Source organism: Leuciscus leuciscus, assembly GCF_965113295.1.
Source record: "Leuciscus leuciscus genome assembly, chromosome: 20".
Taxonomy (NCBI): domain Eukaryota; kingdom Metazoa; phylum Chordata; class Actinopteri; order Cypriniformes; family Leuciscidae; genus Leuciscus; species Leuciscus leuciscus.
The window spans coordinates 15859272-15874416 of NC_138744.1; the positions used below are offsets into that span (position 1 = coordinate 15859272).

At 36.4% G+C, this 15145-nt stretch overlaps 1 protein-coding gene across 3 annotated transcripts; it reads right to left on the reverse strand.

Moving 5' to 3' along the window:
* Window positions 1-25: 25 nt before the first annotated feature.
* nfkbid (nuclear factor of kappa light polypeptide gene enhancer in B-cells inhibitor, delta) lies at window positions 26-12933 on the reverse strand. Of its 3 annotated transcripts, none has more exons than XM_082149197.1 (12): window positions 12591-12933; window positions 8436-8572; window positions 8318-8348; window positions 7996-8219; window positions 7658-7890; window positions 6356-6461; window positions 5416-5562; window positions 5292-5343; window positions 5053-5210; window positions 3896-4012; window positions 1773-1937; window positions 26-1591 (listed from the first exon to the last, which is right to left on the reverse strand). In XM_082149197.1, exons 1-12 carry the CDS (start codon window positions 12604-12606, stop codon window positions 1520-1522), a joined length of 1458 nt encoding a protein of 485 aa, XP_082005323.1. In that variant the 5' UTR covers window positions 12607-12933; the 3' UTR covers window positions 26-1519. The 3 variants fall into 3 exon arrangements, with proteins under 3 accessions (XP_082005323.1, XP_082005324.1, XP_082005325.1); XM_082149198.1 differs by lacking the exon at window positions 12591-12933 and adding an exon at window positions 10254-12563; XM_082149199.1 differs by lacking the exon at window positions 12591-12933 and adding an exon at window positions 10204-12561.
* Between the last annotated feature and the right edge of the window lie 2212 nt (window positions 12934-15145).

A 15145-nucleotide genomic window follows, 5' to 3' on the forward strand; every position in this document is an offset into this window, starting at 1 on the left:
AGTCATAATGATGAGTTCGATACGGTTATATGAAAATGCGTTTTTATTATTCATCCAAATATTAGTCATATACCAAAGACATTTGTCTCAAAAAAAGATCCTGAGTTATAGAGGTTCATTCTTGGTTTTTACTTTGATTAGCTTTACTTAGTTTGGCTTGGTCAGTTGGCATAATGCAAAACACACAAACACATTAATAAAACAATAATAATTTGCAGAAATACATGAATAAGATATCACTCTTCATAAACAATATTGTAAAACGTACATTCAATCAAGCAGATTTTAATGCTACTTCATATTCTCACAGATTTCGGTTTTGTCAGATGGTTTCATTCATTAAGTGTTTGAGATATTTATTAAAACATTGAGAAAAGTTTCATAAATGAATGCACTTTGTTTTCAAACTAATTCTCATAAATCCCCAGTCCTCTCTTTGTTTTACAAGAAAGTGACATTAGCGTGTGTTTTCCCTCATTTGAATTTCCATAGGGACATCATGGTGAATCATGCATGTCTCTGACTCAACAACAACAACAACAACAACAACAACCTCCAACGTTTGAAATCTTGATACAAGATGGACACAATCCCCACATACAAAAACACTTCCTTACTATTCCACTGAATTAATATTGTTAAATCATATTAATGATTGTGACTTGATTCTGAAAGGTCTTGAAGACAAAACTACTGTACCTTCCTACCTCAGAACCCCCTTGACATTTCACCCCCTCATATATGACTCATGAAAATAACGTATTCACATACATGGTCGGGTGACACATCTCCTGTAAGGACAACTATGACATCAAGTGTGCTGCTGAGAAAAGTGCATTACACAGAGAACTGCTGTCATTCACATCAAACAATGAAATAAATAACTGACCTTTCCCCCTGAGTGAAAGTAACATGAACAAGAGCACAGAGAATAATATGCAACACACACTAACCAAAAGCCATATAAATACTTCAAAAAACAAATAAAAAATATCTCACTGATACAGTGATGTACATGAAAGTTCATGTAAGCAAACCAATATGGTTTATAATTGAAGGTGGAAACTTGACTGGTACACTGACAGTCATCCTGATGATTTCATTGAAATCTCCATTCAGGAACATAGTAAAATGCTGATGTTCAGCATTTAAATAAACTGGGAAGCAGCTTTATGGTACAGAATCGATGAATGATCCTTCAAAAAAAGATATACTGTCATGCTAAAATGATGCAATAGGTGAAAATCCTCATAAAAGGATACTGAAGATAAACCCATCCCTCTCCAGAGATGATCTAGATTCATTCCAGTCTAGGACGACTGTGTTTGGGTTCATTTTAAAAGCTCTTTTTGGTATAAATTATTTGACAAAGGTCCATTCAATCCATAATTGTTCTTATCTACATCTTGATGGTGAATAGTTAATCGTATTATCAAGACTGATGTTTCATGTGCGTACTGTTATTTGCTCTAGACCTCTATTGGAGAAGGTGGGGAACGCTGGGACTGATCAGTCCTAGTCACTCTTGGTCCTGTAAGGATGTAAAACGCCGCCTAGAGGAGGCACTTTTCTTCTTCAAGATGAGCTTGAGCTGAGGGAGAGAAAGAGCGAGAGGAAATTGGAGTCAGCTAGTGTGTTTTCTGTTCTTCTCATTCCATGACGTTACAAAACAATGGAGCCACGATCAAACTGTACAAGAGAATGTTTTTTATGGTTTGCACTGTACACATGATTCCTTGCAGACTGGCTGTTATTAAATAAAAGCCTCTCACTTTCTCTCCTCTGTCTCCGCTCTGCAGTAAGTGAGCGGGCTGGTCGTTCTCCAGGTTGCGGATGCTGGGATCAGCACCACGACTCAGCAGAAGCCGGATCAGTTCCTCCTGATAGGGGCTTCCGTGCAGCCCTGCGGCCATGTGTAGGGCAGTGTGTCCGTGAGCCTGAGAGGAGACAGACAATATATAGATAATGATGTCACACTGTTGTACGCTTTAAGTTTATGTGTACCAGAGTTCATTATAGTATGGGATAAATGTAGTGATGCTTAAATCACATATATAGTCCATGAATTTTATTGGCCGAGCGACTTGGCGCTGAGCTTGCCTTGCCTTGTCTGTGTTTGCTTGCTCCAGACAGGTGGTGGTTATTTTTCAGTGACTCTTTCTGAAAGTTGCACAGTTACTACAGTGGTCCCGTCAGGGGTCGCCCCAGCAGTGTTATCCACACAGCTTTTTACACCTTATGCCCTTTCTGACGCAACCCAACACTGAGACTCACACACTTTGGACTGTGGGGGAAAACGGAGCACCCAGGGAAAATAGGGAGAACATGCAAATCCCACACAGCTCAGCCAGGGCTCAAAGCGAGGACCTTCTGCTGTGAGGCAACAGTGCTACCCACTGAGCCACCATGCCACCCTAAATCATCCATCCATTCAATCAATTCCTTCAAACATAATTCTTTATGCTAGTCGTTCACTTAACTGATTCACTGAAAAAACAGGGAATCATTCAGGTACTAAACAAATAACGTATTTAAAAGTGAGTCACTGGGTCGCTCACTCAACCGATTCATTAAAAAAAACTCTGAATCATTTAGGAACGGGTTGTTTTTATGCGATTCCTTGAATCATTCCACTGATTCGTTCAAAAACAAGGGAATCATACAGGAACTATAATCATTCAGGAACGAAAAACTCTTGTTGTTGTATTTATAAGTGATTCAGTGAATAATTCCACCGATTAGTCCAAAAACAGGGAACCATACAGGAACTATATGAATTACAGTATGAGTGAGTCACTGGGTAGTTCACACAACTGATTCATAAAAAAGAACTCTGAATCATTCAGGAAGGAAATGGGTGTTTTTTATGAGTGATTCAGTCAATCATTCAACCGATTTGTTCAAAAACATGGAATCATTCAGGAACAAAACAAATTACTGTAGCCTATTTATGAGTGGGTCACTCAGCCGATTTGTTAAAAACTCCACTGATTCATTCGGGAAATTAACAGGTGACTTCACTGATTCAATTCACTCAATTTACCGATTGGATCAAAAATATTCAATTAGTAACGAAACGTCTCTACATCTTGTTGTTTAGACTGAGACGTGCAGCAATTAAAGGGATACGTCACCGATTAGCATTAAGCTTTGTATCAGTAGAAACCTGGTATTATTTTTCGAATGTCTCCCTGAGAAGAGAGATTTCTGTATTATGTGTCTGAAAAAAACCCTCAGATGACGCAAAAATCGTCATTTTGCGTCATCGGAGGCTTTTTGGGCCAGAGGCTAGAGACTACAGCCAGTAGTAGGAGCTAGTTCTGCATGTTTTCAACCCACCCATAGGGGGTGGGATCTCACGATAAAACGGCGTCTTTTCAGTTTCGAGTCAACTAGTAGCCCTAGTTGTATCATTTCTTCCGATACTGCCCTCTGTAACCGGTAGGCGTGGCTTGGGAGTGTCCTCGTAGGGCAGCGAAGCAAGTGCATTCTGGGAGTTGTTGTCTTTCATCCACATGAGCCAAAAATACATTTTCTGGCTTTTCTCAGTATAGAAGGCACCAACTTCTAAAATAATTTCACATTTCTACTACATAAATGACCCAATTTAAATACACATTCATCTTTCCAGCGGTGAAATATCCTTTTAAATAAGCTTTGGCTTTGTTCAAAACTAATTCTGCTGGCAGAGCAAAAACAGACAAAATAACTAGCAATATTTTGTCTAAAAAATGCAAGTTACTCAACTTTAATTTCTTGTTTACACCTACAATAGTTCTGTTGGTCTAAATTTCACAGAGGCTGCGATTAATGCGACACGAGGCGTCTGGATAAACCTACGTATGATTTCGTAGGTAAATGAAAGTCAATACAATATCGTCATCATGTTTCTCACTTTCATGTTGATGAATGCTTGCATATTGGAGAGTTGGAGGTTTAGAAGGAAGCGCACGAGATGGATATTCCCCTCCTTCACTGCCAGGTGAAGAACGGTCTTGTTGCTTTTGATTTCCTGAAAAAGACAGAGGCATAGTCTGTCAACAAAGTGAAACTGAAGCGACATCAAAGCTGCCGTGGCATGAATGAGGTTTCTTCCTTTTGCGGCATTCTCAGAACGAAACCACGCTATATGGAACAATGACAAAATCAATTGTTTGTCTTTCTGTCAGAAAGGAACATTTGGGAAATATATCTTGTCTTTTCCTATACCTATAAATATCTACTATCATTTGTAAATGTCAGTAACTGTAATTTGCAATATTACACCATGTAAAGAAAAAACAACAACAACAACAACAGTTCCTTCAACAGGTGCCCACCAATTGTATATTGATTTAAAAATAAGTTTTGTCGGGGAAAAAAACATTTGTTTATTTTAAAATATTAATTATTATAAAATAGCAAGTAAGCAAAAGCTAAACAAGTTTATTTGATATTTCACTGTCCCTTCCACATTATGTAGAAGCCTAATTAATTTAGGAAAATATGTTTGATATAGTATATCATTCAAAAGTTTTGTGTCAGTTAGATATTTAATAAATTAACATTTTTATTCAACAAAGATGCATTAAATTGATCAAAGTGACATAAGACATTTATACTGTTACAAGATTTCTACTTAAAAAAAAACCTGTTTTCCATCACAGGAATAAATTACATTTTAAAATATATTAAAATAGAGAACAGTCTGTTCTGAAGTGTAATAGTATTTCACAATTTTACTGTTTTTACTGTCTTTTTGATCAAATAAATGCAGCCTTGTTAAACATAAAAGACTTCTTTCAAAAATATTCAAAAATATTATATAAAAAAAACAAACAAACTTTTGAACAGTGGTGTATATTATACATCAATAGCTTTATTTTGTTACTTTACATGTTATTATGTGCCTGGCTTAATGTTTTATAATATGTATTATTTAATGGGTGTCTCTGCTCTATCTGTATATCCACCAAGGGGTCCTTTAGCAATAATGAACACATTACTTCATTACCATTGGGATTAAAACTGTATTGAAAATACAAAACATTAAAAAGCGATTAAATTGAGTACCTGACTGAGAACTGAAGCCCCAGCATTTATAAGAAGCTGCAAACACATCAGTTGAGTCTGACCGCCATCGACCAGCCATGTTGAGGATGAGGAGGAGGCATTTATAGCCTTCATCGTGGCACAGTGAGAGATCACTGCACAGTGCAGAGGAGTCAGACCTAAAGTTAGCAGAAGCAAGAGCTGTATATTATTGTTTCCTCAGATGTAAATGTGATGCTTAATAGAGAAAAGGTTTATACCTTCAAAATTACGAGCCTCCAGGTCCACTGGCAGTCCAGCAAAGAGAAGAACCTATAAAATCATAGTGGTTTTGATGCGTGCTTTTGTTATTTTGAATGATTTGATATATGGGTGGTCACTCACCTCCATGACACGAGGGAAACCGTAGGTGGCAGTCAGATGGAGCGCAGTTTGACCGTTGACGTCACAGATGCCGATGTCCGCACCGAGAGAGAGAAGATCCTGGACTATATCTGGTTGATTAGCAGTTACGGCCACCAGCAAAGCAGTCTTGAATACAAAGGAACAAAAAGTCAGTGAGTGCATTAATAATAATACAAATTCCCTGGGGCATCATAAATGTGTCCTACAATAGGTTTACATGCACCCAAGGTCAGAAAAAGCATTGTAACATCACTTCTTTTCTCACAGCACTTGAAATGGCTCAATTAAAGGAGGATTCAGTCTCTCTAAACGCCTCCTTTCTGAAAGCCTACTTTGCTCTGATTGGTCAGATGGCTCAGTCTGTTGTGATTGGTTTAGAGCATGTCGGAAATGAAGCGTCTATTACCATATTTGAATTTCAGCTCTGGAGGCTTCCTCAGCTCTAGCACACACACTGATACAAACTTTAATGATGGCATTGGTTTTACCTTATCAATCTCATTCTTTGGAAGTATTACAAAGTGGATTTGCTTTCGCAGCTCAGAAAACACTGTATTCTCAACACAAGACAAACTAAACACTTCCAGGCATCAGTTATAACTAGTGTTTGAGTGCGGGTCAAAGTAGACGTTATTCGCAGGCAGCCAGTGAAGACTATAGGCTGGTAATATGCAATTTGTTACAAACCTACATAGGTTTATTCAGGAAGTAAGACTGGAATTACTGACAACTTGTTTTAGGCAGTTCAGAATCTGTTCATATAGAATAACTATTTATTGTGCACTTTGAACTTTTCAGACCTTTTACATTCACAAACAGTTATTTTACACACTACATGAAAAGTATAATGAAACTATTATACATATTGAAACACACTATTATGAGGGGCTCTTTAACAGTATTTTGTTGTGATATTCACCTTGCCCTTGTGTTCTTTAGAGTCCAACTTCCCCAGTCCACGAAGTTTCTCCGCAGCAGCAAAAGCATATTCCCTCAGGCCTTTCGCAGTATAGATATGTAAAATCCTAAAAGAGAGGAAGAACAAAGTTTCAGTTTTCATTTACAGTCTAACAACCTTTCTGTTTTCAGTTAGAGTCACTTTTCTATAGGACTTGCGCTTATGCTGTGGTTTCATTAGTTGAGAAACTCATAAGGCCTTAGAAGACCCCTCTGGTGAAACACCTAATGCGGATACATTAACTGAGCAATTTACATAATGACAGTATGTGTACTGGAAGGCATCTAAATAAGACTGCAAATTCTATTTAGCATACAAAATTGCTACATTGAAAATGACTTCCCTGTATTTATTTTGGTTTCATTTGGTTTTTTCAAGAAATTTTTTAAGAAAAAGTCGCAAATTTTAGTAACCTTTTTTTGTGTACACATATTAATCCTTTATTTTCAAAAGGGTTAAAAACTCTTTTATGGAAATATTAGGAATTATTCGTTCATAAATATCATCACGTTTTTGGGCAGGCGCTCCTCATGTCTCACATCATGTGACAAAAGTTTTTCGAATTAGCATTGAATAATTTTTTTTTTTAAGAAATACTAATAAACGATAATGCCAAACTACTTAATTTTACTAAAATCATTGACTCATTTTCATAAAATAGATAAAAATAAATAAAAGGCTACACATTTAAACAGCCCTAAATGTATGGGGGTTACTAGAATAGATTATATGCATGACAATCAATTTTGGGTCAGCAAGGTTTTTTTTTTTCGTTTAAAAAAAATATATATATACTTTTGCTCAGCAAGGATGCAATAGATCGAAAAGTGACAGTAAAGACTCTTACAAAGTTACAAAAGATTTATTTTTCAAATAAATGCTTGAACTTACAGTTCATCAAACAATCCTGAAAAATGTATCACTGTTTGCACAAAAAACCCCATTAAGGAGCATAACATTGATAAAAAAAAAGATTAAATGTTCCTTTAGCACAAAAGCTCTTGCCATCACGAATAAATTAAGTTTTAAAATGTATTAAAATAGAAAACAGTTATTTTAAATTGTCATAATATTTCACAATATCACTGTTTTTACTGTATTTTTGCAGCCTTGGTGAGCATACTATAATTTTTTGAACAGTAGTGTACTCATTTGAAGTCTACAGAACTACAGATCATTCTTCCAACTGACCCCCTGTTACCGAATCCGTGGTAGTATATCTCCACCCTAAACAACATTGCAGAAAATGTTCCTTTGACTTACGTGTCCCCATCATCATCCTGCCAGGTGGTTCTACTATAATCCATGTTCTGCAGGAAGACTCGAGCCTCCTGCAGCTTCGCCATATCCATTTGGGGCCTGAACTCTTGGAGAACGTATTGGCTTGTGTGATCCTCTGCTCTGGATTCAGATGGCCAACACATGCCTGAGCTCTGAACGGGGACTGTCCCAGTCATATCAGTCCCGGCTGCAGTTACAGGGCACTCTGTTATAGACTGTGAGAAATGACAGAGATTGGGATTCAAACTTGACCGAATGAACATGATTATGTAAGAAGCCTTCAATTATTATGCTACCTCAAATACTTTTAGAGCTCTTACATATTGCTGTGTTGTCTGGGCGTCCTGGCAGTCTTGCATCTGCTGAGGGCTGTAGCCAGTGGCAAGCGTTTGTCCAGTCTGGGTAAAGTTTGCTGCGGTGGAGGGACTGGACAGGAACGAGAAAGGGTTGCACTGCTGTAGGGAGGAATGTGCCTGATGAATGCTGGAAACTTCCCATCGGTCGTATCTAACTGCACCCATGTCTGTGTAGCTTGCACTGGTTCCTGCAAAGGAAAGGGAATTGAAATCTTTAGAATTGAAATGTCACTGAAGTCCCATTTTAAAAGCAAAATCCTCATTTAGCAGAGATGCTCAGACTCACCGACAGTGGGAGATTGTACTGATCCCAACACCTGTTGGAAACATTTTGGAGGATGATTAAAGCTGTTTATATCAGTCTCAAGACATTCATACTTAGAGGTATAATAGTTTTGACTGACTGGGACAGATGCAGCGCCACCAGAAGTATAAGATGCTATAGAGCAGGAGGGGGGTGCTGAGGAGGTCTCTCTCTTTCTCTTCTGCTCCAGGAGTTTCTTCACTGTGGGCAGAGGGTAACACGCCTTTTCCTTCGGTGCTGTGGACACAGGAATAAACCATTTTTATATTAATCATGATGTTTTTTTCTTTGAAAAGTCTAAGTAAAGATAAATGCTGTTTAAGAATCACAGAAAACGTATCACAGCAGCACAACTGTTTTCAACATTTATCATTATAAGAAATATTTCTTGAGCAGTAAATCAGCATATTAGAGTGATTTCTGAAGGAACATGGGACACTGAAGACTGGAGTAATGATGCTGAAAATTCTGCTTTATCATCACAGAAATAATTTATAGTTTTAAAAATATTACAATAGAAAATAGTTTTTTTAAAGGGGTGGTAAATTATGATTTCACTTTTCTAACTTTAGTTAGTGTGTAATGTTGCTGTTTGAGCATAAACAACATCTGCAAAGTTACAACGCTCAAAGTTCAAAGGAAAGGGAGATAATTTATTTTAAAGAAACGGCTTTTTAAGGACTACAACAAACGACTAGTTGGGACTACACGACATTCCTCCTGGGTTATTGACATCACCAAACCTAGAATTTGCATAAACCCCGCCCCCGAGAACGCGATTTAAAGATTTTCATGACAGAATATGCTAATCAATGACTAGAAGATAACTACACATAAACTACATAAATTAATCAATTAACCATTCAGAAACGTCCTGTTGCATTCTACATGTTGTCACTTCTTCTTGAGTCTCTCCATCATTGTCTGACTCTGGTTTAAACATAAAAGGCTAAAAGTTTTTGAAATTTTAAGGACACAAGCTCTTGAAGCTCCGCCCTCTGTGCCGGGAGCAGCAACTCATTTGCATTTAAAGGGACAGACACAAAAACTACGTGTTTTTGCTCACCCTCACAAAGTGACAATATTAACATGCTATATAAAAATATCTGTGGGGTATTTTGAGTTAAAACTTTACATACACTCTAGACTGCTTTCAAAAACATGAAAAAAATCTTACCAACCCCTAACCTTTGAACGGTAGTCTCATTAAATCTCTAAACTGATATTGATTTATCAAGCGAGAGTCCATGCACCCTTGCCTATTATCAAGTTTATATTATTTATGAAGATTTCTTAATAAAGTATGTAATAAATTTTACAATAATATAATTGTGGAACTTTATTTACTAGATGTAGTGACTAATAATCATATGTATACCTCAGAATGAAAATAAATGCTATTAAATATTTTTAGTTTTTAAATTAACAACAGTGATATAGTTTTTAAATGAACAACAGTTTTTTTTTATTTATTTTTTTTATTAAATCCCAGACATTTTTTTTTACAATGCCACAGCAAATGTAAGAGATTTGTTTAGGCAAGTAAAACATTTACTTCTTGCTAAATATCTATCTTCATTTATTGTTGTAGTTTTTTTCTCAAGTAAAACTGATTGATTTCTACAGTAATGTGGTTTCCCCATGGCCGTTTTTAATAGCAGGTGACGGTATGACATACAAATGTATTTTCTTCGTGTTAGTCACTAAGAGAAACTGAAAAAGACAAGAATGCAAATATCGGAGGTTTCCAGTGGGCTTCAGTTACGTATTCTAGAGCAGAAAGAAGGAAAGTTTCTTCAAGCTCTTGACCCCAAACGTGAGATAAGAAAGACATTTCCACCGAAGGAGCGTAATGCTCATCCTCTCACCCGTGAGGAAGGTATTCCATTTGGAAAAGAGGTGGTGAGGTCACGTCTACCTGTCTTCTTCATCAGAAACCCTGCGTCTATGGAGAGGGTTATCACAAGCACATTCTCTGTAACTATTTCCTTTTCTCCGTTACGCTCTTCGTGGCAAACCACATCTTCTTCCTGGATCTGACGTATACGTTCTTTGAAGGGGCCCGTTAGAGGTGTGTGAACAGATGATGTCTACCAAACAGTGGCAGTACTGAGTCGAAATCAGCTGCATAGATCACAGTTAAGCTGCAATACTTCATCTAGCCACCAGAAATAAACAAGGAAGATCTCGTTTATATTAATCAAATTACTGCTTCACTCACACATATTTCTTTCCCAAAATGCAGTGTGAGAGAAACACTTCTAACTTATTTTACTATATTTTATGGGCTAGTCAGAGTATATTATGTACCTCCATGATCATCAGATATAATAGTTTTGCCTATATAGCCTAATTATAATAATAGTGTTTCGGTTGATTCATCTATATATAGCTCAGACAGAAGAACTGCTTTCTGTGAGATATTCATTTACAGGAAAAGTAACTGGTTTCACCAAAACATTAAGTAATTCTTATGGCAAAGGGGATTCAGAAGAGGAAGGTGGCTTTGATTTAATCAGCATGGAAATTCCACTGGGCATAACCTCGAGAGGATCATTCCTTTTCTTATCTGTCTTCTTTTTTTTTTGTTTTGTTCTCCATTCCAGTTTAATTACTCCACTTCTCAGCCTGTTACTTTTTAAAGCTCACCATCTCAAAATGTACTGCTCGACAGTGTACGTAATGTACAGTGGCATGTATAACAGACTCAAATGAAAGAAATACTAAAAGAAAAATTAAGATACTAAAGTGCTACATTTCTGAAAGTGTAAGAAAAACATTAGAATAACATTGGACTAATATTGAATGAGCTAAAACAATAATGGAGTTTAAAAAAATTATTGACAGATACACAAATTCTTAAGGTTATATCACCATGTTTCAATATGTAGCATAATTCATTCAATTATGATTTATTTACATTGTGTAGGAGGGGGTGAAATCATTATCATGACTAGTTGATGACATTTATATATTGTACAAAATAGTAAAGTTAAAGTATAGGTTACAGTGAGAGTTGAATATCACAATCACACAGTTGTTTTTAAAATTGCAAGCCAATGTTTCATGTAGGCTATGTCAATGTTTTTTTTGTTTTTTTGTTAGTTTTTTTCTAATTTTATTTTATTTAAAATAAAATGAAATTAGGAAAAAGTGGTCATGCATGGGATTTGACCCTAATTTATTTTTAAGCAAAGTTCATAAATAAGTAGTGGGGTATGCTGTAACAACAGAATTCTAAACTAGTTTAAGTTATAAGAGTTTAATGTAGGAATGTTATATCGAAGTTTGACAGACGCTTACATGGTAGTGAAACACACTTGACAGGCTATTCATATACTCTAGCATAGCTAGGCTATATAAAAAATAACAGTGGTTTTACTAGGCTATCTGTCGCAACAGTTTTAAAGGTCACACGAAGTTTACAGAACATTGATGTTAATGCCTAAAATGCCCAAAAGCGTGGGCATCAGTGGCTGGGATAGCCTCGCACCTCTATCTTGTAAATTCAAAGTCGGAAACCCCTGGCCAATGAGTCACGCGCGCGGGTGTCCTCGCGGGGATTCCGCAACCCTCACTACACAAAGCTACATATATTTACTCATTAAAAAAATCTTAGTTTGCCGTTTATTCCTGGACACTTGGTTTATTCCACGATACATTTGTACGTGTATAGTAGAAATGCTTCATTTATAGTTTATTATACAGTTCCTTATACAGTTTTCTTTTCGCTATCATTTTTTTCACAAGCTTTTCTTTATAAAAATGAGACCCACGCCCATTAATAACGGGAACTGAAAGTCTAAAAGGGAGGAGTAATTTATCAAGGGGTTTGTCCGAATAGCCGTAAAATGAACTCAGTGACTGACAGTTCTACGTTGTTGGGGGATCCTTTATTCAAATGAGATGTCTATTTTTAAACGGTCATACACCACTGAACTTACGTCATAAAATAAATCATACAAACAGAAAGAGAAAAAGTAGTATTACATACGTTGTTTCCAGCTAAATAGTTGTATTTAACAGGGTATGTGTATTTTAATAAATGACTTGGTAAACGCTTATGTCAGAGTTTAATTATTTAATAGGAACCCGAACACTTTAACGTAGGCTATCATAGGCTAGACTAGGAATACTTTTTTGTCCGTTTTACTCCATCAAATCAAAAATCATTAATCGTATATTCTCCAATTCCTTCTGCTGTAGCTATAAATGCTGTAAATAAAACATATTAATAAAAAGTCTTCGTACTCACATTTCTGAAAGTGCATGTCAGAATCCCTTTAGCTGTCTTTAATTCTCGGCTCCCACGCCAGGTGAAATGAATGATGTCAGTCGCAGAGGAGCCTCTGATAAATGTCAACTCCTCGAGTCACAGCCTGTTATTAACTGACTTCGGCACGTTCCACTTCCACTATGTATACAGAGAACACGTTGCTTTCTCCCGCCCATCGGTAGCTCCGCCCTCTCGTGCTGACGAGCTGTCTGTCTGTCTGTTTGAGCTTGACAGAGGCAGTACGGGGTGCTTTCTTTGCATATGTGTCAATAACAAATATAAGGATGTGCGAGACGATACGATGGAGAAATCTTTTAGATATTTAAAGTAGCCAACTAAAACAATTTGCTAACACCTTTAATACAACCTCGTAATGTTTAGGTGAGTATTAATACATTCATTAAATGTAATCATGTATTTAATATTATTTCTATGTAAAGTGAATTATTACTCACCCTTAAGTCATCCTAGGTGTATATGACATTCTTCTTTCAGAAGAAGACAATCGGAGTTATATTTAAAAAAAATCCAAGGAAGCTAGTTATTTTAGTGGATAAAGTTTTAAATGGATATTTTTCTTACACGAATGCTTCATTTCAGAAGGCCTTTATTAACCCCCCAGAGCTGTGTGGAGCACTTTTATCATGGATGGATGTACTTTGATGGCCATTCACTGCCATTATAAAGCTGGGAAGAGCCAGGACATTTTTTTAATATAACTTGTATTCTTCTAAAATAAGTATGTCATACACCTAGGATGACTTGAGGGTGAGTAAATCATGGGCTAATTTTCATTTTTGGGTGAACTATCCCTTTATAATATATTAATTGAATGAACATTAATTTAACATAGAATACAGTTCATCTGTGTAAAGTTAGTTTTGTTACACCATTTTTGTTATACTTCCTTTTCCACAATCAACTTTGATCTGCTTATTTGCCTCAGAAATTAAGCATCATGTCCATTTCCTCCATTCTCACCACAATGTCAAAATGGTCTTCTGCTTCTTCACGCCTCCTCCACCCACTCATCCTCCCCCAGCTGCAAAAAAAGTGGAGAACTTGAAATGCTTATGCAGTTCAACTGCTGTGGACTTTACAGTTATTTGGAGTGCAATGATGAGAAAAGCACACTTATTCGCTTTAAATAAACATCCTGATAGGCATTAGTGCACACTTCTGTGTAGCACTTTAAAAATCTGGAGAGATGTGCAAATTTCAAATGCTGCAAGGCCACTCTTCACTATTGAGAGCCCCTCCATGGGCCCTTTAAGTAAACAACATCAAGGTGTTATGGCTATTACAGCGCAATTTTTTTAAATTGCTTTTTTCTAAAAGAGGACTGGAATTCAAGTAGGCTATATAGACTGAGGCAGTGTCTGCTGGGCTGTGAAGAGTAAACAACTTCTGTCTTCATGGCCCCATCTAGTGACCAAACATATTATCTACATGCATGCCTTGAAATAATTGAGTTAAATTTAGGTGCACTATAATGTGGCGCAAACAACATTTCATTACATCATGTTATAAAGAAACCGAATCCTATGAATGCACTGTTGAATATGAATAAAGTCTAACAGCTTTTCAGAAAATATGTGAATTGAAAATAAGAATACTGTTCTATATTCAATGTTTTAAATCGATCATATAAAAATATATTCAACTGAAACACAAATCATAGAATATGCAGATTAACATGTGCATCATATTCTTGTTGATGTCCATTCACATGTGAATGCCAGAACTTCTTTTGTGACTATTAGAGAGCAGTTAAGGCCCCATAATTCAGTTTCCTTATAGCTCTTTATTGTTCTTCTTTATTTAGTTTTTCTTAGTGCCATGCAGTTGAGGTTCAGTCATAAGGGACAATGTTACAGAGTAGAGTGGCACTGTCACCATCACTCTTCTGCATCACTTGTTCTCGACAATGATACAAGAAGTTTGAGTGTTGTTCATTGTACTGGAAAGGGAAATTAACAGTTTTCAGGGTACATTATTTGCCCATTAATGTCTAAGTCACACTATTAATTACAAAATGTAGCAACTATAACAGGAAATCAGAGATATATTCCTATGTCTGATGAGAGAGGCGGCAAGTCTGGCACCTTCGTTCTTACTATTCGTGAGTGTGACAGACCTCTGACAGAAAAGGGTGTGTGATATCATCAAAAACAATTGTGTGACATCCTGACCAAAATAGAGTTGTTCTGTGTTGGCTAGTGGGACGCATGCGCTATGAGATCTGTAAAGCTTGTCAGACCTCTGTAACAGACACCAAAATCTTTATAGCATTCAAGATACTGTATTGGACTGCTAGCTTATATAATATATTATATTAATCACAGAATATTAATAATAAATGCCAATTTTCAGGCTTGTATTTGCACTGGACAAAAGTGTTAATTTATTTAACACAGAGATGTTTACAATTATAATGATAACTTTATAATTATTTTAGAAACGATAAGAGATAGGCTTTTGTTTCTTAACTAAAACTGTGATAGATATACCACAGTCCTTAGAAACTAAATCAG

Excerpts from the sequence above, each read along its gene's own strand:
- nfkbid (XM_082149197.1), bottom strand. Across the intron at positions 8,220-8,317 it reads AGTACAATCTCCCACTGTCG|GAACCAGTGCAAGCTACACA; the intron begins GTGAGTCTGAGC and ends TTTCCTTTGCAG. Across the intron at positions 6,462-7,657 it reads CAGGATGATGATGGGGACAC|GATTTTACATATCTATACTG; the intron begins GTAAGTCAAAGG and ends CCTCTCTTTTAG.